Source organism: Babylonia areolata, chromosome 8, assembly GCF_041734735.1.
Source record: "Babylonia areolata isolate BAREFJ2019XMU chromosome 8, ASM4173473v1, whole genome shotgun sequence".
Taxonomy (NCBI): domain Eukaryota; kingdom Metazoa; phylum Mollusca; class Gastropoda; order Neogastropoda; family Buccinidae; genus Babylonia; species Babylonia areolata.
The window spans coordinates 22,670,247-22,687,746 of record NC_134883.1 but is presented as its reverse complement, the minus strand read 5'-3'; the positions used below and the strand labels follow the sequence as shown (position 1 = coordinate 22,687,746).

Sequence of the window (17,500 nt, the reverse complement as noted above, 5' to 3'; positions counted from 1 at the left end):
AATCCCCGCCATAATCATCATCATAATCCCACCATTATCTTCACCATGATGATATATATATATATATATATATAAAGCATCGTCTTGCTTACATCTATTACCTTCAGAAAACAAAAACAAAAATTCATTCAATTCAGTGCTCTCTGTATATATCATCCAATCCTACCACCATCACCATCACCACCACAACCACCCTGCCTCACCTGAAGATTGCGCAGGTGAGTCAAGATGTCCCCGTCCCTCACACCGGCCACCAGGGCCGGGCAGACCTCGGTGGCACCTGCCCCACACCTGTCCTGCTGCGCCCGCCGCGTGGCCTCGGCCAGGGCGAAGATGGCGCTGACCGCCAGGGGCACGAAGGAGATTTGCTTGAACGATGGCAAGGTCTCGGAAGGCTGGGAGGGTGGGTGGTTGGATAAAAGGAGGAGGAATTTTGTTGTTTATTAATGTCCCGTCACACATGTGGGTGGATGGATGGATGGACGGACGCACACACACACATACACGTGCGCACACACACGCACACACACGCACACACTAAATAAATCAATCAATCAATCAATCAATCAATCAATAAATGGAGAAAGAAATAGGGGAACTTTTTTTTAAACAAGACGATGGTCTTGATGATGATAATGATGATGATGATAGTTGGGAAGCAATGATAGCAGTAGTTGTAGCACCACCACCACCACCACCACTACCACCACCACCACCAACAGTTACAGCAACAACAACGACAACAACAACAGCAACAACACCACCACCAACAACAACAACAACAGCAACAACACCACAACCACCACCAGCAACAACAATAGCAATAACAACAACTATACTTAATTGATAATGATAACCATAGTCATTACTGTTATCATAATTATTAATATCAATTACAATGAGATTTGTGACGACACTGATGGTGTAAAGAATACCGGTAGCAGAAGAAACAATTTCCGTTCCGTTACTCTTCAAACATTTCTGTTAAACAGAAAGAGGGTAGGGGTGAGAAGGGGAAAAAAAGTGAAACAGAAGGAATATTCTTTTGCTGATTGCTACTTAACGAGGGTCATAAATATGAAAATTAGTGTTGTTGTTTATAAAAATAACACCTCTCTGTGTGTGTGTGTGTGTGTGTGTGTGTGTGTGTGTGTGTGTGTGTGTGTGTGTGTGTGTGTGTGTGTGTGTGTGTGTGTGTGTTTCACGTGCTTCCGTGTGGAGAAGGGGGGGCGGGGTGGAGGTGGAGCTGGGGAGTATTGATGGGGAGACGGGGAGTGGGCTATGAAATGTAAAGGAGAAATGTGCTATATAAATGCCCATTATCATTACTACTATTATCGGCGTGTGTGTGTGTGTGTGTGTGTGTGTGTGTGTGTGTGTGTGTGTTCGTTCTTTTGTATGTCTATCCGTCTATCCACAAGTGTGATTTTAGACGAAAATCCACTCCATCCCCCCACCCTCCCCCAACCCACTCTAGCTCATCTATTCACTCTTTTAAAGCCTTATTCCTTTTTCCTGTGTCTGCATTCAAAGTAACATGAAAAATAAACTATGTCGAAGTAAAACCAAATACAAGTCTGTATGCATAATAATCATATCCGGGAGAAATGCATGTGGGGGTCTGTGTATGTGGAGGATTGAGTGGGGTGGTGATGGAAGTGGTGGGGGTGAGGGGTGGTATGGTTATCACGGCATTGTCACATGTCTCTTCCTAAAAGGGAAGGTTTTTGGGGTTGGTTTGTTTTTTTAACTCGATGAGGAGTCGACGTGTGCTCTTGCATGCAAACTTGAGCCGCGTGTTTTGTTGTTGTTGTTGTTGTTGTTGTAGTTTTGTTTTTGTTTTGTTTTTGTTTTTTTGGGGGGAGGGGGTCTTGTTTTTATTTCTTTTCTTTTTTTTCTTTTTTTATGGTGTGTGTGTGTGTGTGTGTGTGTGTGTGTGTGTGTGTGTGTGTGTGTGTGTGTGTGTGTGTTGCCCTTCTTTTTTTTTTTCTTTCTCTAGAGATCCGGTTCAGCCGTGTATGAAGGGGGGGACAGGACAGAGTTGTATTTTCATTGTGTGGGGGTGGGCTGTTAGGGGTTATAGGGGGGCGGGGGCGGCTTACCAACAACGAGGTCGATGGATACTATCGCCATAACAATACAATGGTAAAACAGCCAGCCTGCGTGAGAACAGGGCCACAACCCACTGACACACCGATGATGTACAGTGAGAATTAGCGTCAGATCAATACAGTACAGAATTGCGGATGTGACCGTAACCCCTTGTGCGCTCTCTCTCTCTCTCTCTCTCTCTCTGTGTGTGTGTGTGTGTGTGTGTGTGTGTGTGTGTGTGTGTGCGTGTGTGTGTGTGTGCCTGATTTATGTCATTGTTTTATCTTTCCTTTTGTCTTTCCCCCCCGAGTGTGTGCGTGTGTGCGTGACTTTGCTAATGGTTTGTTGATATATCTCTTTCTTTTATCTAGTACTTAATTTGTTTTTTGTGGGTTTTTTTTCGTATTTTATATTTGGTGAGGGTTATTTTTATGCCCTGGGCTGGGTGAAGAAAAGCATGTAAATTGTTTATCTCATTTCCCTGGTTAAATAAAATTTCGTTTCGCCTCTCTCTCTCTCTCTCTCTCTCTCTCTATATATATATATATATATATATATATATATAGAGAGAGAGAGAGAGAGAGGGGGGAGAGGGAGGGAGAGAGAGGGAGAGATTCATATTCCCACCACCTACCCCCTCATTTATATAACCCTTCCTTCCCTGTCAACCACACACACACACACACACACACACACACTATATATATATATATATATATATATATATATATATATATAACCCATCAGCGCCCGACCCTCTCCATCTCCCAACCCTCCCTTCCCCTCCCCTCCCCTCCACTCACCCTCGACAGTTTGCTCTCCTCCAAGAAAGCCTTGATGACGTCATCCTGCACCTTCCCCGCTTTGACGTCACGGTATTTCTCGTTCAAATACTTCTCGAAGTCCTGAAGAACGACGCTGGACGGTGCCAGAGTCAGACTGCCCAGAGCGATGTTGAGTCCAGATTCCAAACGGCCGCTTTCGAAGACGTCTGTGTTGGTGCTGACGCTGTCTGACATGATGAAATGGAGGCCTGATGCCTGGCAAAGAAAGGGACACGATTTCCCTAAGTTATTATACTTTTTTTTTTTTTTTTTACTTTTTTTATTATTTTATTTATTTTATTGGGGTTTTTTTTGTTGTTTTTTTTACTTTATTTACTTTATTTATTTTATTGGGATTTTTGTTGTTCTTTTGGGGGGGTTTTGTTATTTTTACTTTATTTATTTTATTTTATTTATTTTTATTGGGGTTTTTAATTTTTTTGTTATTTTTATTTCTTTTTTCCCTCAAGGCCTGACTAAGCGCGTTGGGTTACACTGCTGGTCAGGCATCTGTTTGGCAGATGTGGTGTAGCGTATATGGATTTGACCGAACGCAGTGACGCCTCCTTGAGCTAGTGATATTGTTGTCCTATTAAAAGGAAGCAAAGTGACGTTTAGAATAAAATATGTCTATATTACCAAGTGTACCGGGGTCACAAGGAATATTGCGGGGAGGGGGAGGGGGGGGGATAGTACATAATAAAATACGAACATAAATCGAAAACGATAGAGTAGAAATTAGGATACATACAAGTGCATATCAATATAAAAACTTGTGCATACTCACACATGCATGCACTACACTACACACGCACACACACACACACACACGTTTGAACAGAAGCTGCATATTACATGTGGATGGGGCTGATGACTAGATCTTCAGGTAGATGGTTGTTAATAAAAGGAACATTAAACACCAATCAGATAAGAGACAAATCGGAAACGAAGCTGACCTTCAAACAAACCAAAACTTGTCAGCCACAATGGCTTACCCCCCTTACACACACACACACACACAAACCATCACCCAATCCATCACAGTTAAACACACCCCACCCTACCGCCATCACCGCCCACAACCACACCACACATTCACGCACGAACAAAAAAACCTACCTCCCGACTCCGCAGGTTGAAAATGATATTCTCCGCCTTGTCCTTCTCCCCTATGTACACCACCGCCATGGACTCGCCCTCTGTGGTCTGGTGTGTGCGGAGCAGTCGACTGACGACGGTGTCGAGGGGTGTGTGGGTCTTGATGGGGATGCTGTCGTTGATGCAGATGTTGGAGGCGCGCGCCTGCTCTTGCAGCAAGCGGCTCCCAGCGGCGCCGTAGTTATCGTCGGTGTAAAGCACCACCAGGAAGGTCCAGCGAAGCTGCTTCAGGATCGCCACGATGGTCTGCAATAGAACAGAGTAGAACAGAATAGAACAGAACAGAACAGCTCTGCTGTTCTGGTGGTCTTAGTCGAACACAACTATCATACAATCTGGTTTAAAACAAAAGAAAAAAAAACCCTCCGCTCATTTCCACGTTATCCTTCTGCAACAACCTTTACCTTGATCTGTAGCTTGTCTGAAGGTACCTTTACCTTGATATGTAGCTTGCCGGAAGGCACCTTGATCTGTAGCTTGTCGGAAGGCACCCTTACCTTGATCTGTAGCTTGTCTGAAGGCACCCTTACCTTGATCTGTAGCTTGTCTGAAGGCACCCTTACCTTGATCTGTAGCTTGTCGGAAGGCACCTTGATCTGTAGCTTGTCATAAGGTACCCTTACCTTGATCTGCAGCTTGTCGGAAGGTACCCTTACCTTGATCTGCAGCTTGTCGGAAGGCACCCTTACCTTGATCTGCAGCTTGTCGGAAGGTACCCTTACCTTGATCTGCAGCTTGTCGGAAGGCACCCTTACCTTGATCTGCAGCTTGTCAGAAGGTACCCTTACCTTGATCTGCAGCTTGTCAGAAGGTACGCTTACCTTGATCTGCAGCTCGTCAGAAGGTACCCTTACCTTGATCTGCAGCTTGTCGGAAGGCACCGTGCGGAAGAAGTTGGGGTGGGGGGTGTCCCCCTGGGTGAGGGAGGCCAGGGTGGCGGAGGGACTGATGATGGGCATGTGGATGCTGCGCGTGGCGTCCGCCGTCTCCTCGGCTGTGGAGCTGCGGGAAGGCCCCACCAGACCTGTGGTGGCCGTCAGTGCATTGTGTTCAACACCACCAGTGTCGTTCAGAGAGACGGTGCAGAGAGAAGGCAGGCAAAGAGAAAAGAATGCTTGATGTTAATGAAACCTTTTTAATGCTTATATAAAGGTACGTCATAGAACAGTACATACAAACGACAAACTGGGGGGTGGGGGGGAGGGAAATATACAGGGGAAATAACACAGAGTCAGTCGGAGAAAGACTGTGCACGTGTGCAGTTGTACAAGGGTAAGAAGTAGCTGTTGTTTTCAGTCTTCGAAATGTGTTTGTGTATACGATGTATTAATTTGCCCAACGCTCGGCTTATATCACAGATTGACATAAGTTTACATTTGGGCCAACAGCAAAGTGAGAGCTGTATTATCAATGGTTTCTCCAGTCAATGGGAAATCATTTACAGCTTAGTCTTTTGTGAAGGACTATGACACTCGATCTAGGAGGCAAAATTGCACTGGCTCTTAGTGCTGCAGCCTTGTGGGCTAGTTGGCCTTTGGGAACCATCCCAACGCCGACTGTCCTAAAACCCTCTTGGCCGAGAGAGTGGGGATGTAACTTGGGCGGGACACTCTCCACTACAATCAAATTCTAGCCCAAATAGTCGGAACAGCAGTTGCCTCCTCTGCTGTTCTGATGGTCATAGTCGGACACGACTATCATATATATATATATATATATATGTATTTGTATTTCTTTTTATCACAACAGATTTCTCTGTGTGAAATTCGGGCTGCTCTCCCCAGGGAGATCGCGTCGCTACACTACAGCGCCACCCATTTTTTTTTTTTTTTTTTTTTATTTTTCCTGCGTGCAGTATTATTTGTTTTTCCTATCGAAGTGGATTTTTCTACAGAATTTTGCCAGGAACAACCCTTTTGTTGCCGTGGGTTCTTTTACGTGCGCTAAGTGCATGCAGCACACGGGACCTCGGTTTATCGTCTCATCCGAATGACTAGCGTCCAGACCACCACTCAAGGTCTAGTGGAGGGGGAGAAAATATCGGCGGCTGAGCCGTGATACGAACCAGCGCGCTCAGATTCTCTCGCTTCCTAGGCGGACGAGTTACCTCTAGGCCATCACTCTAGGCCATATATTATTAATGTGCCTAAATTAAGGAAGACGTTTGATAAATGTATAATGCATAGATCATACATTATATGATTCACGTATTATGTCAAAATATCTGTAACTGTAATTTGTTTGCTTTTGAAAGAATACAACCTTCCTTGCAAGGAAGGGAAAAACAGAGAGAGAGAGAGAGAGAGAGAGACGGTGTAGCAGCCTATTTGTACCCCCTTTGGATTTTATCCCGGAGTCAAATCTGACTAACCCAGGGTTACCCCGAGGGTCTTTGTAAACCGGCATGGAATAACCCACCTGTGGGGGAAGGGGGTCAACTTCAACTAGTCGGAACTGAGTTAAAGAAAACAAAAGATGGTGTAAAATCAAAGGTACTTTAAGATAAAACGACGTTTCGTGTCTTAGACCCTTTGTCAAGTCTTGAAGAGGTGTTGGCAGGCCACGGTAGTCTTAGGAGGTGAGTTCAGCAGTCACCATTTTTTCCATCTAGTCGGAACTGACCCCACGTAGACCTCCACACACACACACACACACACACACACACACACACACACACACACACACACACACACACACACCACCCCGACCCTCCATCCTCCTCGTATTTGATATGAGGGTCATTATAGGCTAGCTTGGAAATGACTCCCGGTGGTAAATTTGGCGCAGTTAGAATCAGTAAGTTAGAATCAATACAGGCCATGAAAGTGGTACTCCACCAAGTTTGCTTCCATTAAGTTGTGGTGGAAGGGAGGGGACGGGAGAGGGTAAGGGCGAGCCTGGCACGACACCCCTTCCTTTCTGAATAACTACATTAAATCTGTAGAGGCTGTTAATTACGTAGAAAATCTGTCAGTGTTCAACAACGGTGTCATTCAAAAAAGACAGAAAAATCCATCAATGTTCATCACCTCTGTCATTCAGAAAGACAGAAAACGCATCAGTGTTCAATGACTGGGTAATTCTGAGACATAAAATCCGTCAGTGTTCAACACCAGGGTAATTCAGAAAGACATAAAATCAAACAGTGTTCAATGCAACAACAGTGTCGTTCAGAAATACAGAAAATCTATCAGTGTTCAACACCAGTGTAATTCTGAAAGACGGAAAATCCATCTGTTTTCAATACCAGTGTAATTCAGAAAGACAGAAAATCTGTCTGTGGTCAACACCAGTGTAATTCAGAAAGACAAAAAAATCTATCTGTAATCAACACCGGTGTAATTCAGAAAGACAGAAAATCCATCAGTGTCCAATACCAGTGTAATTTAGAAAGAAAATCCATCTGTGTTCAGCAATTGTGTCACTTAGAAAACCACAAAATCCAACGGTATTCAATGCAACAAAAGTGTCACTTAGAAAACCACAAAATCCAACGGTATTCAATGCAACAAAAGTGTCACTCAGAAAAACACAAAATCCAAAGGTATTCAATGCAACAAAAGTGTCACTTAGAAAACCACAAAATCCAACGGTGTTCAATGCAACAAAAGTGTCACTCAGAAAAACACACAGTCCAACAGTGTTCAATGCAACACCAGTATAGTTCAGAAAGACAGAAAATCCATCTGTGTTCAACACCAGTGTTAGTATCAGTACAGTATTTTTCTTTCACTTGTCTTCACTGTCCTTCTTCTTCTTCTTCTGCGTTCACTCGTATGCACACGAGTGGGCTTTTACGTGTATGACCGTTTTTACCCCGCCATGTAGGCAGCCATACTCCGTTTTCGGGGGTGTGCATGCTGGGTATGTTCTTGTTTCCATAACCCACCGAACGCTGACATGGATTACAGGATCTTTAACGTGCGTATTTGATCTTCTGCTTGCGTATACACACGAAGGGGGTTCAGGCACTAGCAGGTCTGCACATATGTTGACCAGGGAGATCGTAAAAATCTCCACCCTTTACCCACCAGGCGCCGTCACCGTGATTCGAACCCGGGACCCTCAGATTGACAGTCCAACGCTTTAACCACTCGACTATTGCGCCCGTCGTCTTCACTGTCCATATGATATGTTTATATGTTTAATGTGTCCTCTCTCCTAATAAGTATAAATCAGTGACGTCAGCGGTTATGGTTGTCATTGTCAGCTGTACAAATCTGCGTTCATGGTGTTGCCGTGGTGTCTGTATGCGCGTGTGCCTCTGTGTGTGTGTGTGTGTGTGTGTGTGTGTGTGTGTGTGTGTGTGTGTGTGTGTGTGTGTGTGTGTGTGTGTGTGTGTGTGTGTGCATGCATGTACATGTGTGTGTGTGCATGCGCGCGCGCGCGCGTGTGTGTGTGTGTGTGTTCACTGATATGTTCCATCTCTCTCGCTAATAATTCTTAATTGTAGTGTCGTGTGTTGTTAATGTTTGTAACACTTTTCTTCCTTTGTTGACGTTCATTGTAGCGTTCTGAAGCCCCAGTACAAAGGAGGTGAGAGTTCATTATAAACACCTGTTATCATTCTCTTTATTACGATATCAGACGATTCTTGAAAGAAGGAAAACTACGTGCATTCGTTTCATTCTCTCTCTCTCTCTCTCTCTCTCTCTCTCTCTCTCTCTCTCTCTCTCTCCTCACTTTCGTTGCCACCACACATATGCACTTCGAAGTGTATAGCTAAATTTAATGCTCAAGCTTTTCACAACAATCTGGCTACACATGAGCCCTGGCTCTTTCCGAATCTGCGCGCACATATGTTCGTCGGTATGCAATAATTACAGCCCATAATTTATATCTATGAATGTGCAGATCACTCACAACATTGTTCGCATTCCAAGCATTCCTTTCTTTATTATCTGGTATGCAGTCTGGTATGTGTGCTATTTAATGGATCGAGCAATGACAGTTGTTCGGGGAAGAAGGGTAAGGGAAGTATGTTGCTGAGAGAGGTTTCGTGGGATACAAACCAGTCTGAATGTATGTGTTGGGTTTGGAAACGAATCGCGTATCGTGCTCACTTATGTCTCTGCAGAATAGACAGAACGTGCACCACAACTCTCTCTCTCTCTCTCTCTCTCTCTCTCTCTGACTCACTGCCCTATCCATCTGTCAATCTTAGTGTGTGTGGGGAAGGAGGGGGGTGGCTGTCAGTGTGTGTGCGCGCGTGTGTGTGTATGTGTGTGTGTGTGTGTGTGCGCGTGCGCGCGCTCGCGTGCGCGTGTGTGTGTATGCATGTGTGTGCGTGGGTGTGGGTGTGGGGGGGAGGAGTTGTTTTCTTCATTATGTATGCCCTTCTGCATGAATACCTTTTCCTTTCATTTATGTGTGTGCTATTTGTAATAGACGTAGATTAGCAAGGACAGATTGGAAGAATAGGCTATGCCTAAAATCTTAATCCTTGAATAAAAACGTTTTGAGTTCTGAGCTCTCTCTGTATTTCTCTCTCTCTCCCTATCTATCTAATCTCTCTCTCTCTCTCTCTCTCTCTCTCTATATATATATATATATATATATATATCCCTACTCACCACCACCCTCTCTCTCTCTCTCCCTATCACTCACCTATCCTAAGTGTCGGGGGTGCAGCATCAGTGCAGTTATCGGGCAGGTTGCAGGAGTTGCAGGTCCACATTGTCCACGCCCCCGCCCATCACTATATGATACACCCCCACATCCCCTCCGTCACACACACACACATAAATCACTCTCTCTCTCTCTATCTATCTATCTACCTACCTACCTATCTAGCTAGTGATATCTATCTCTCTCTATCTATCTCTCTCTCTCTACTCACCTTCCCCCAACCCCTCTCTCTCTCTATCACTCACCGATCCAAAGTGTCGGGATGCAGCAGCAGTGGAGTTATCGGGCAGGTTGCAGTAGTCACTGTACGAGTCAACTTAGTCCACGCCCCCGCCCTCTCCGCCAAACACTCATATATCATCCTCTCTCTCTCTCTCCCCCCCCCCCTCTCTCTCTCGCTCTCGCTCTCTCTCTCTGTATTTCTCTCTCTCTCCCTATCTATCTAATCAATCTATCTCCCTACTCCCCCCTTCCCCCTCTCTCTCTGTATTTCTCTCTCTCTCCCTATCTATCTATCTCCCTACTCACCCCCCCCCCTCTATATCTCTATCTCTCCCTCTGTATTTCTCTCTCTCTCCCTATCTATCTGATCTGTCTATATATATATATATATATATATATATATATATATATATATCTCCCTGCTCACCATCACCACCCTCTCTCTCTGTGTATTTCTCTCTCTCTCCCTATCTATCTAATCTATCTATCTCCCTACTCACCCCTCTCTCTCCCTCTGTATTTCTCTCTCTCTCCCTATCTATCTAATCTATCTATCAATCTATCTATCTCCCTGCTCACCCTCCTCTCTCTCTCTCTCCCTCTGTGTTTCCCTCTCTCTCCCTATTTATCTATCTATCTCCCTACTCACCCTCTCTCTCTCTCTCTCTCCCTCTGTATTCTCTCTCTCTCCCTATCTATCTATATATGTATCTCCCTGCTCACCACCACCACCCTCTCTCTCTCTGTATTTCTCTCTCTCTCTCTATCTAATATATCTATCTCCCTACTCACCCTCTCTCTCTCTCTCTCTCTCTCTCTCCCTATCACTCACCTATCCTCAATGTCTGGGATGCAGCATCAGTGGAGTTATCGGGGAGGTTGCAGTAGTCGCTGTACAGGTCCACATAGTCCAGGGCGTACTGCACTGCCCGGGTCGGGGACCGACAGTCGTCCAGGAGGTCAAACCCTGCAATGAGTAACCGCACATAGTTAGTGGTACACACACACACACATATATATATATATATATAATTCTATCTATCATGTATATGTAAAAGCCCACTCGTGTACGTACGAGTGAACGTGGGGGTTGCAGCCCACGAACGAAGAAGGAGAAGAAGAAAATGGAAGACAGAGTTGGTTAAGAAGGGAACAAAGGAAGAGAGAGGGAGATAGACAGATTGACATAGTCCAAGGGACAAAGAAAGGGAGGGCATACACATAACCCATAATCCATGTCAGAGTCTGGCAATTTATAGAAATGTGAAAGAGACGAAGAGGGGTCATTATCAAACAACAAACAATTACAATAGCTTTTGCTCTAAATAACATAAAAGCAGACAACTTAAAGCCACTGCAAAACAAAAACAAACAAAAAACGAACAAACAGAATTACTTCGTAATAAGACAAAGGCAGTCTAAAAGCACTACACACAAGTACAACGACTCCTGCCTTAATAAGACAAAGTCAGAAAACTTCAAGCCACTACACAATCAGTACAACTTCTGCCCTTGATAAAAAAGAAAAAAAATTAAAGGCATACAACTTCAAGCTCTACAGACAAGGACAATAACTCCTGCTCTGGAATAAGACAAAGGCCGACAACTTCAAACCAATATAAACAAGTACAGTAACTCCTGGTCTTGATAAGACAAATACAGACAACTTCAAGCCACAACAAATAAGTGCTTTACACAGTGTGTTGGAGCACACGGCAGTAAAAAAAAAAAAAAAAAGACTGACAATTAGCACTACAATAACAATAATAATATAATGGACATTTACATGGCGCTTTTTCTTCAGAAATAGTACTGAAAGCGCTCTTCATTTCGTTAAACTCTCCCACGATGCCCTCCAGAACACGTCCCTACAACACGCACGCACACACGCACGAATGCACGGACACTCGCAAGTGCCCCGCCACACACAAATGGCAAATGACTTCCCTACAATAAAATAACACCTGCATTTGGAACCCGACCAGACCAGCACCAGCACAATGGTCTGAAGTAATACTGAAACGTCAACACATTATTTTGTTATTGTTGCTGTTCTTACTGGGACACCTGCACATTTCGAACTCCAAACACACAAGCATAATTATTGATAAAAGACGTGCATGTGTGTGTGTATGTGGAGGACAGGAGGAGGGAGGGTAGCGGGGGACAGGGGTCCCTTGTGCACGTGAGTGCTTCATACTGAGAGTAATTTTTTGTCTTTTTGTCTTTTCTTTTTTTTTCTCTCTCTCTCTCCAAATTTTCCAAACAGAATATGACCACCTGAACGACGACGATTCGTATACCGTCTACCCATTCCTGTCCACAGCCCCAATTCATGACACCCTCTTTCAGTCTCCGCACGGTTTTTCCCCCCTGAATCATGTTGACACGGAAGAAACGCTGCTCGACGAATGCAAACATGGCCTGTGCACAGGGCATTTCGCTTTCGCAGTTTCAGAGGAGGAGGAGGAGGGGGGGGGGGGGGGAGTTGGTGAAGGGAGAAAGAGGAGAGGTGGGGGTTGGAGGGGGGGGGGGGGTAGGTACACTGAAACAAGACACCTTTGGCTTTGCTGACTTCCCCACCACCACCACCGCACTCCACCCACCCACTCACCTAACGTCCACCCCTACCCCTATCCTCATCCCCGTCCTCCCCCCCCCCCCCCCCCTCCCAAAAAAATCTCTCCGGCGCGACTTTGCCGAAAAACGTCGGCGGGTTTTCCGGCTTTATTGCCTACTTAGTTACGTTTGGATTTAACTAATGTCGACACCCACCTCAAATGGTAGCCTTCAAAGAAAACCTTCCAATGAGATGAATAAACAAGGCCAGGAGGAACAAATGATAAAGAGACCTTGTGAATGGGGAGATTTCCCACTCTTTACTATTTGTTAACCACCCAAGGAGAGTTTCGGGAGGGGTACCTATCTGACACAACACACCGACAACACCAGAACGACATCATTCAGACGGGCAGCGAAAATAGCCAGTGTTTTATGCTGGGTGTATGGCGACGCGAAAATAAAACAGCTAAAACAAAGTCCATGTCAACACTGATAATAATAAAACTGTCACATACAACAGCAAAATAGCAACTCAACAACAACACTAAGATATCTTTTAACGTGGGGAAATGGAACGATCCGGTAAATTGAAGTCAGCATTTAGTCACTTACAAAGCCACTATAGAAAGGCAAAGAAATGTACAAAAGCAAATAAATTCATAAATTCACAAATGAATATACACACGCGCGCACGCGCACACAGAGAGAAAGAGAGAGAGAGAGAGGCTTTTATTTAGCATTTTCTATATAAATATATATATATATATATATATATATATATATATATCTGCATACACATACTTATGTATTATGTAATCTACATTCACACTCACACACACACACACACACACACACACACACACACACACACACACACACACACGGGGTTTTATTTAGCATTTTCTATATAAATAGATATATATGTGCATACATATACATACACATTATGTAATCCACACACACACACACACACACACACACACACACACACACACACACACACACACACACGGGGTTTTATTTAGCATTTTCTATATAAATATATATTTGCATACATATACATACACATTATGTAACACACACACACACACACACACACACACACACACACACACACACACACACACACACACAAACGGCCCATCACTCACCAAACTGAACGCCGGGAACAAAGGAGCCGTTGCCGTGATCGGCGTTCAGGAGGTCACAGACCCATTGGGCAGCCACATAGATCTGCAGAACCTCCTGGGACACCATGCCGCAGCCCCGCACCCTGTCCAGACCTTTGCGCAGACTCATGGACAGCCCGAACCTGGCTCGGGCTCCAGGGTTCCACGCTGTCTTACCCAGGCTACACACCCCATTGTCCTTCGTCACTGCTGCTGCCTCTGCGGCGACTTCTGCCGTCGGAGGGAGCGAGATGCTGACTAAGCAGAGCAAGAGTGCGACGAGGTGGCGTTTTTTGTGTCTCATGATTGGTGGTAATGTGTGTGTGTGTGTGTGTGTGTGTGTGTGTGTGTGTTTTAATCACAGCCCGAGTTATTTATCCTGAACTGTGTGTTTTTTGAGACCAGATGGTGTGGAAGTTTCGAGCTCTAGGTTTTTTCTTGCCCTCGTGAGTAAAATAAATAAAGATCGATGAATGCCACAATATTAAATTTGGCAGGTTTTTACAAGTTTCTTACAGCTTACAAGCGAGTCTCTATCATGGTCTCAGTCCTGTGAATACTTCGTCAATGCGAACATTGCGTAAGCTCTGCGATCTTCACCGAACGAACGACTGACTCAGGACTGAGTGTGACCAGGGAAACATCAAACTAACATACTGAAGTCACGACTGCTATCCACACAATGAGACCTCGCGTTTCTGTGCGGGTACTAGAAATAGCAACAGGGCAATTTGGATTTCGCTTTCAAATAAAAAAGAATCCTCCTTCTCGCCTCGTCTCAGTTTCCCTGGCGGATGTGTGCGCGAGGTCATGTTGCCCTCGGATCAGCCTTAAGTGCACCTGGTGACATAGATATATATAGCGATCCTGTCTTTTTCTCGCTTGACTGGTTTTTACAACACAGTGAATTCGCTCAGGGCTGAGAAAATGTGTCCGGTGTCGACACGGCGTTTGTCAGGTGTGTTCTGGCAGGTCCTGCTGTCATCCTTTGATTGAAGACGTCTCCTTGTCGTCCTCTGGGTCGGTGGATAAATCCCATCTGCACAAAACAGCGGCAAGACTTCTAGGAAAACAGTCAGTAACTTCCCCCTCCTGCTACCTTACCACTTGATGAATGAGTGTGTGTTCCACGTCTAGTCTCTGTGAGTGAGTGACTGCCTCAAGTGTGTGTGTGTGTGTGTGTGTGTATCTGTGTGTCGGTGTCGGTGTGTTACCTCTCATCAGCAGTAGAAACAATTGATAGTTATGACGATGACTATGACAACCGCTCAATTAAAAATGTATATATATATATATATATATATATATATATATATATATATATATATATATATATATATATAAAAGCGAAACACAAAGAGCAACAACAATACCACCCCTTCCAAACTTATTCCATAAAAACAAACCGCATGAACAAAATTGCTGTCAATGAAAATCATCTGTCAATGACAAGACAGAGAAACAGGACACGTTTTCAACAAATTTCTACATCTGCTTCAAACAGAAACAACTAAACCATCGAGGTCCACATCAACCACCAGCCACAACAAAATATACAACAACGTAACAGCAGTGATCTGTATCACACTCACCCATACATTTCCAGACACACCAAACTGAGATCACAATCAAACTGACTGGTTGTGGCATGGTGGACAGTGTGCTTCAAACATGGTGTGGTTTTAACTCTCTCCATACGAACGGCGAAAGAGACGACGTTAACAGCGTTTCATCCCAATTACCATCATCAAAATATTACAAGCGGAACGCTCTTATATTGAAGAGGTGAATGTTGACAAAGAACACCACAGTTCTGACGACGGAAGCTAAAGGTTGGGTCATTCAGACACCCACTGGACATCCGAGGGGTCTGTGTAGAGGAGAAGAGAGGACTGGCCGTACTGAGTGAGTTAATGCCCACTGTGGTAGCCCCACCAAGGGAGAGAAGACAGTGATGAAATGAAGGGGAAAAAATCAATACAAGCTGATCTTTTCGGCACAGATCACTTCATAGCCCTTCCATTTCAGGCTGATTTGTCAGCGTAAAATCACGATGACGAAGTGGCTTAGCGTCTCGAACAGGTGGTTTCAAAGTAATTTACTTCAATCGCAAACTGGGTCAAATGTGATATTTTGGTTTTTTGCTGTTGTTGTTGTTGTTGTTGTTTGTAGTAGTAGTAGTTGTTGTTGTTGTTGTATTGTGGGAAGTATCTGGTTCATAAATGGGCCAGTGTTTGTCGTCAAAATATGGACGGGTATACATATATAGCTGAGCACAATAGAATCTGGTGTAAAGAAGGTGATTGGGGTATAACATTACAGATGATTGTGAATTATTGACCGATTGTGATCTGGCTTAGCACATTCACTTTTTTTTCTTTTTTTTTTTGGGGGGGGGGGGTCATGTGATCTTCCACAAAGCAAGTGTCAATCAGATTGTAACTTCGTCGTATAGATAGACGTCTGGCGAACAGGACAAAACCAACTCCATGTGTCTGACAACCAGACAAAAACAGGCGAAAATTGTGGCTCTCTTGTTTGTCTCTCACGCCATTCCTCTTGGGCAAAGACTGAAACAAGAAAGCCACAAGACGTGCAACGTCTTAATAACTTATTTCTTTTTTCTTTCTATTACTTTATTTTTCTATGATTGTTTCCTCAAGGCCTGACTAAACGGCGCTGGGTTGTGCTGCTGGTCCGACATCTTCTGTGGTGTAGAGCAGCCTGTGTTGGATTAGTCCTGACGCAGTGACGCCTCAACCCTTGAGAAACTGAAATGAACTTTAACTCACTCAGTACGGCCAGTCCTCTCTTCTCCTCTACACAGACCCCTCGGATGTCCAGTGGGTGTCTGAATGACCCAAGCTTTAGCTTCCGTCGTCAGAATTGTGGTATTCTTTGTCAACATTCACCTCTTCAGTATAAGAGCCTTCCGCTTGCAATATTTTGATGATGGTAACTGGGGTGAAACGCTGTTAACGTCGTCTCTTTCGCCGTTCGTATGGAGAGAGTTATTAACTTTATATGAACGATAACCTTGATGTTTATCGTCTCTCTCTGTGAAGCAGACGTGTTTCAAACATAAAGGTCAGTCAGTGATATATATCTATCTGGTAAGCTATTGGTTGACTGACTGAATGACTGACTGAGTGACTGATTGTTTGGTTGGTTGATTGATTGATTGATTGATTTATCTCTTTTTGATTGATTGATTGATCTCTTTCTGATTTATTGATTGATTGATCTTTTTTCTTTTTATCTATCTCTTTTTTTTAGTGCATGCTGCTGGTTTATCGTCTCAATCGAAAGACTAACACCCAGACCATCATCAAAGGACAAGTGTAGGAGTGAAAAACAAAACCAAACATGAACTTGATTCCAACCATACGTACCCAGAGGGAAGCTGTACCCGACCCGGAGCGATTTATGTATAACCAGTAGAATAGATAGATAGATAGATAGATGCATGCATGCATGGATGAATGGGTAGATAGATAAATGAATAAATGAATGAATAAATAAAAGTAATAACGTATTTGTTGACCTGTATATAACAATGCATGTATTTAAAAAAAAAAAAAACAATTCAAAAAAGTATAGTTACATCTCAGCAGAGCAAAACAACACACAAAAAAGCAACAACAAAAAACCCAAAAACCTTTTAAGGGGTGTGGGGGGCAGTTTACGCAAACACTGCTTGTCAGTGAAAACAGCAGCACATAACAGGCAATGAATAACATTCACGTGTGTAAACAAACGTGAACTGTTATGAGCACACAAGTTCTCTCTCTCTCTCTCTCTCTCTCTCTCTCTCTCTCTTGTGGAGAAACAGGACGTCACCCTATA

At 44.1% G+C, this 17,500-nt stretch overlaps 1 protein-coding gene across 5 annotated transcripts in view; it reads right to left on the bottom strand.

Moving 5' to 3' along the window:
• LOC143284661 (uncharacterized) overlaps positions 1–17,500 on the bottom strand; it is a 48,126-nt gene that overhangs the window by 25,731 nt on the left and 4,895 nt on the right. For all 5 annotated transcript variants that reach the window (XM_076591573.1, XM_076591571.1, XM_076591572.1 and 2 more), the window contains 6 exons: positions 13,637–14,693; positions 10,756–10,890; positions 4,928–5,097; positions 4,035–4,319; positions 2,895–3,131; positions 204–395 (listed from right to left, as the gene is read on the bottom strand). In XM_076591573.1, the coding sequence (XP_076447688.1) occupies positions 204–395; positions 2,895–3,131; positions 4,035–4,319; positions 4,928–5,097; positions 10,756–10,890; positions 13,637–13,958 (1,341 nt within the window). In that variant the 5' untranslated portion in view covers positions 13,959–14,693. The remainder of the gene's footprint in view (positions 1–203; positions 396–2,894; positions 3,132–4,034; positions 4,320–4,927; positions 5,098–10,755; positions 10,891–13,636; positions 14,694–17,500) is intronic.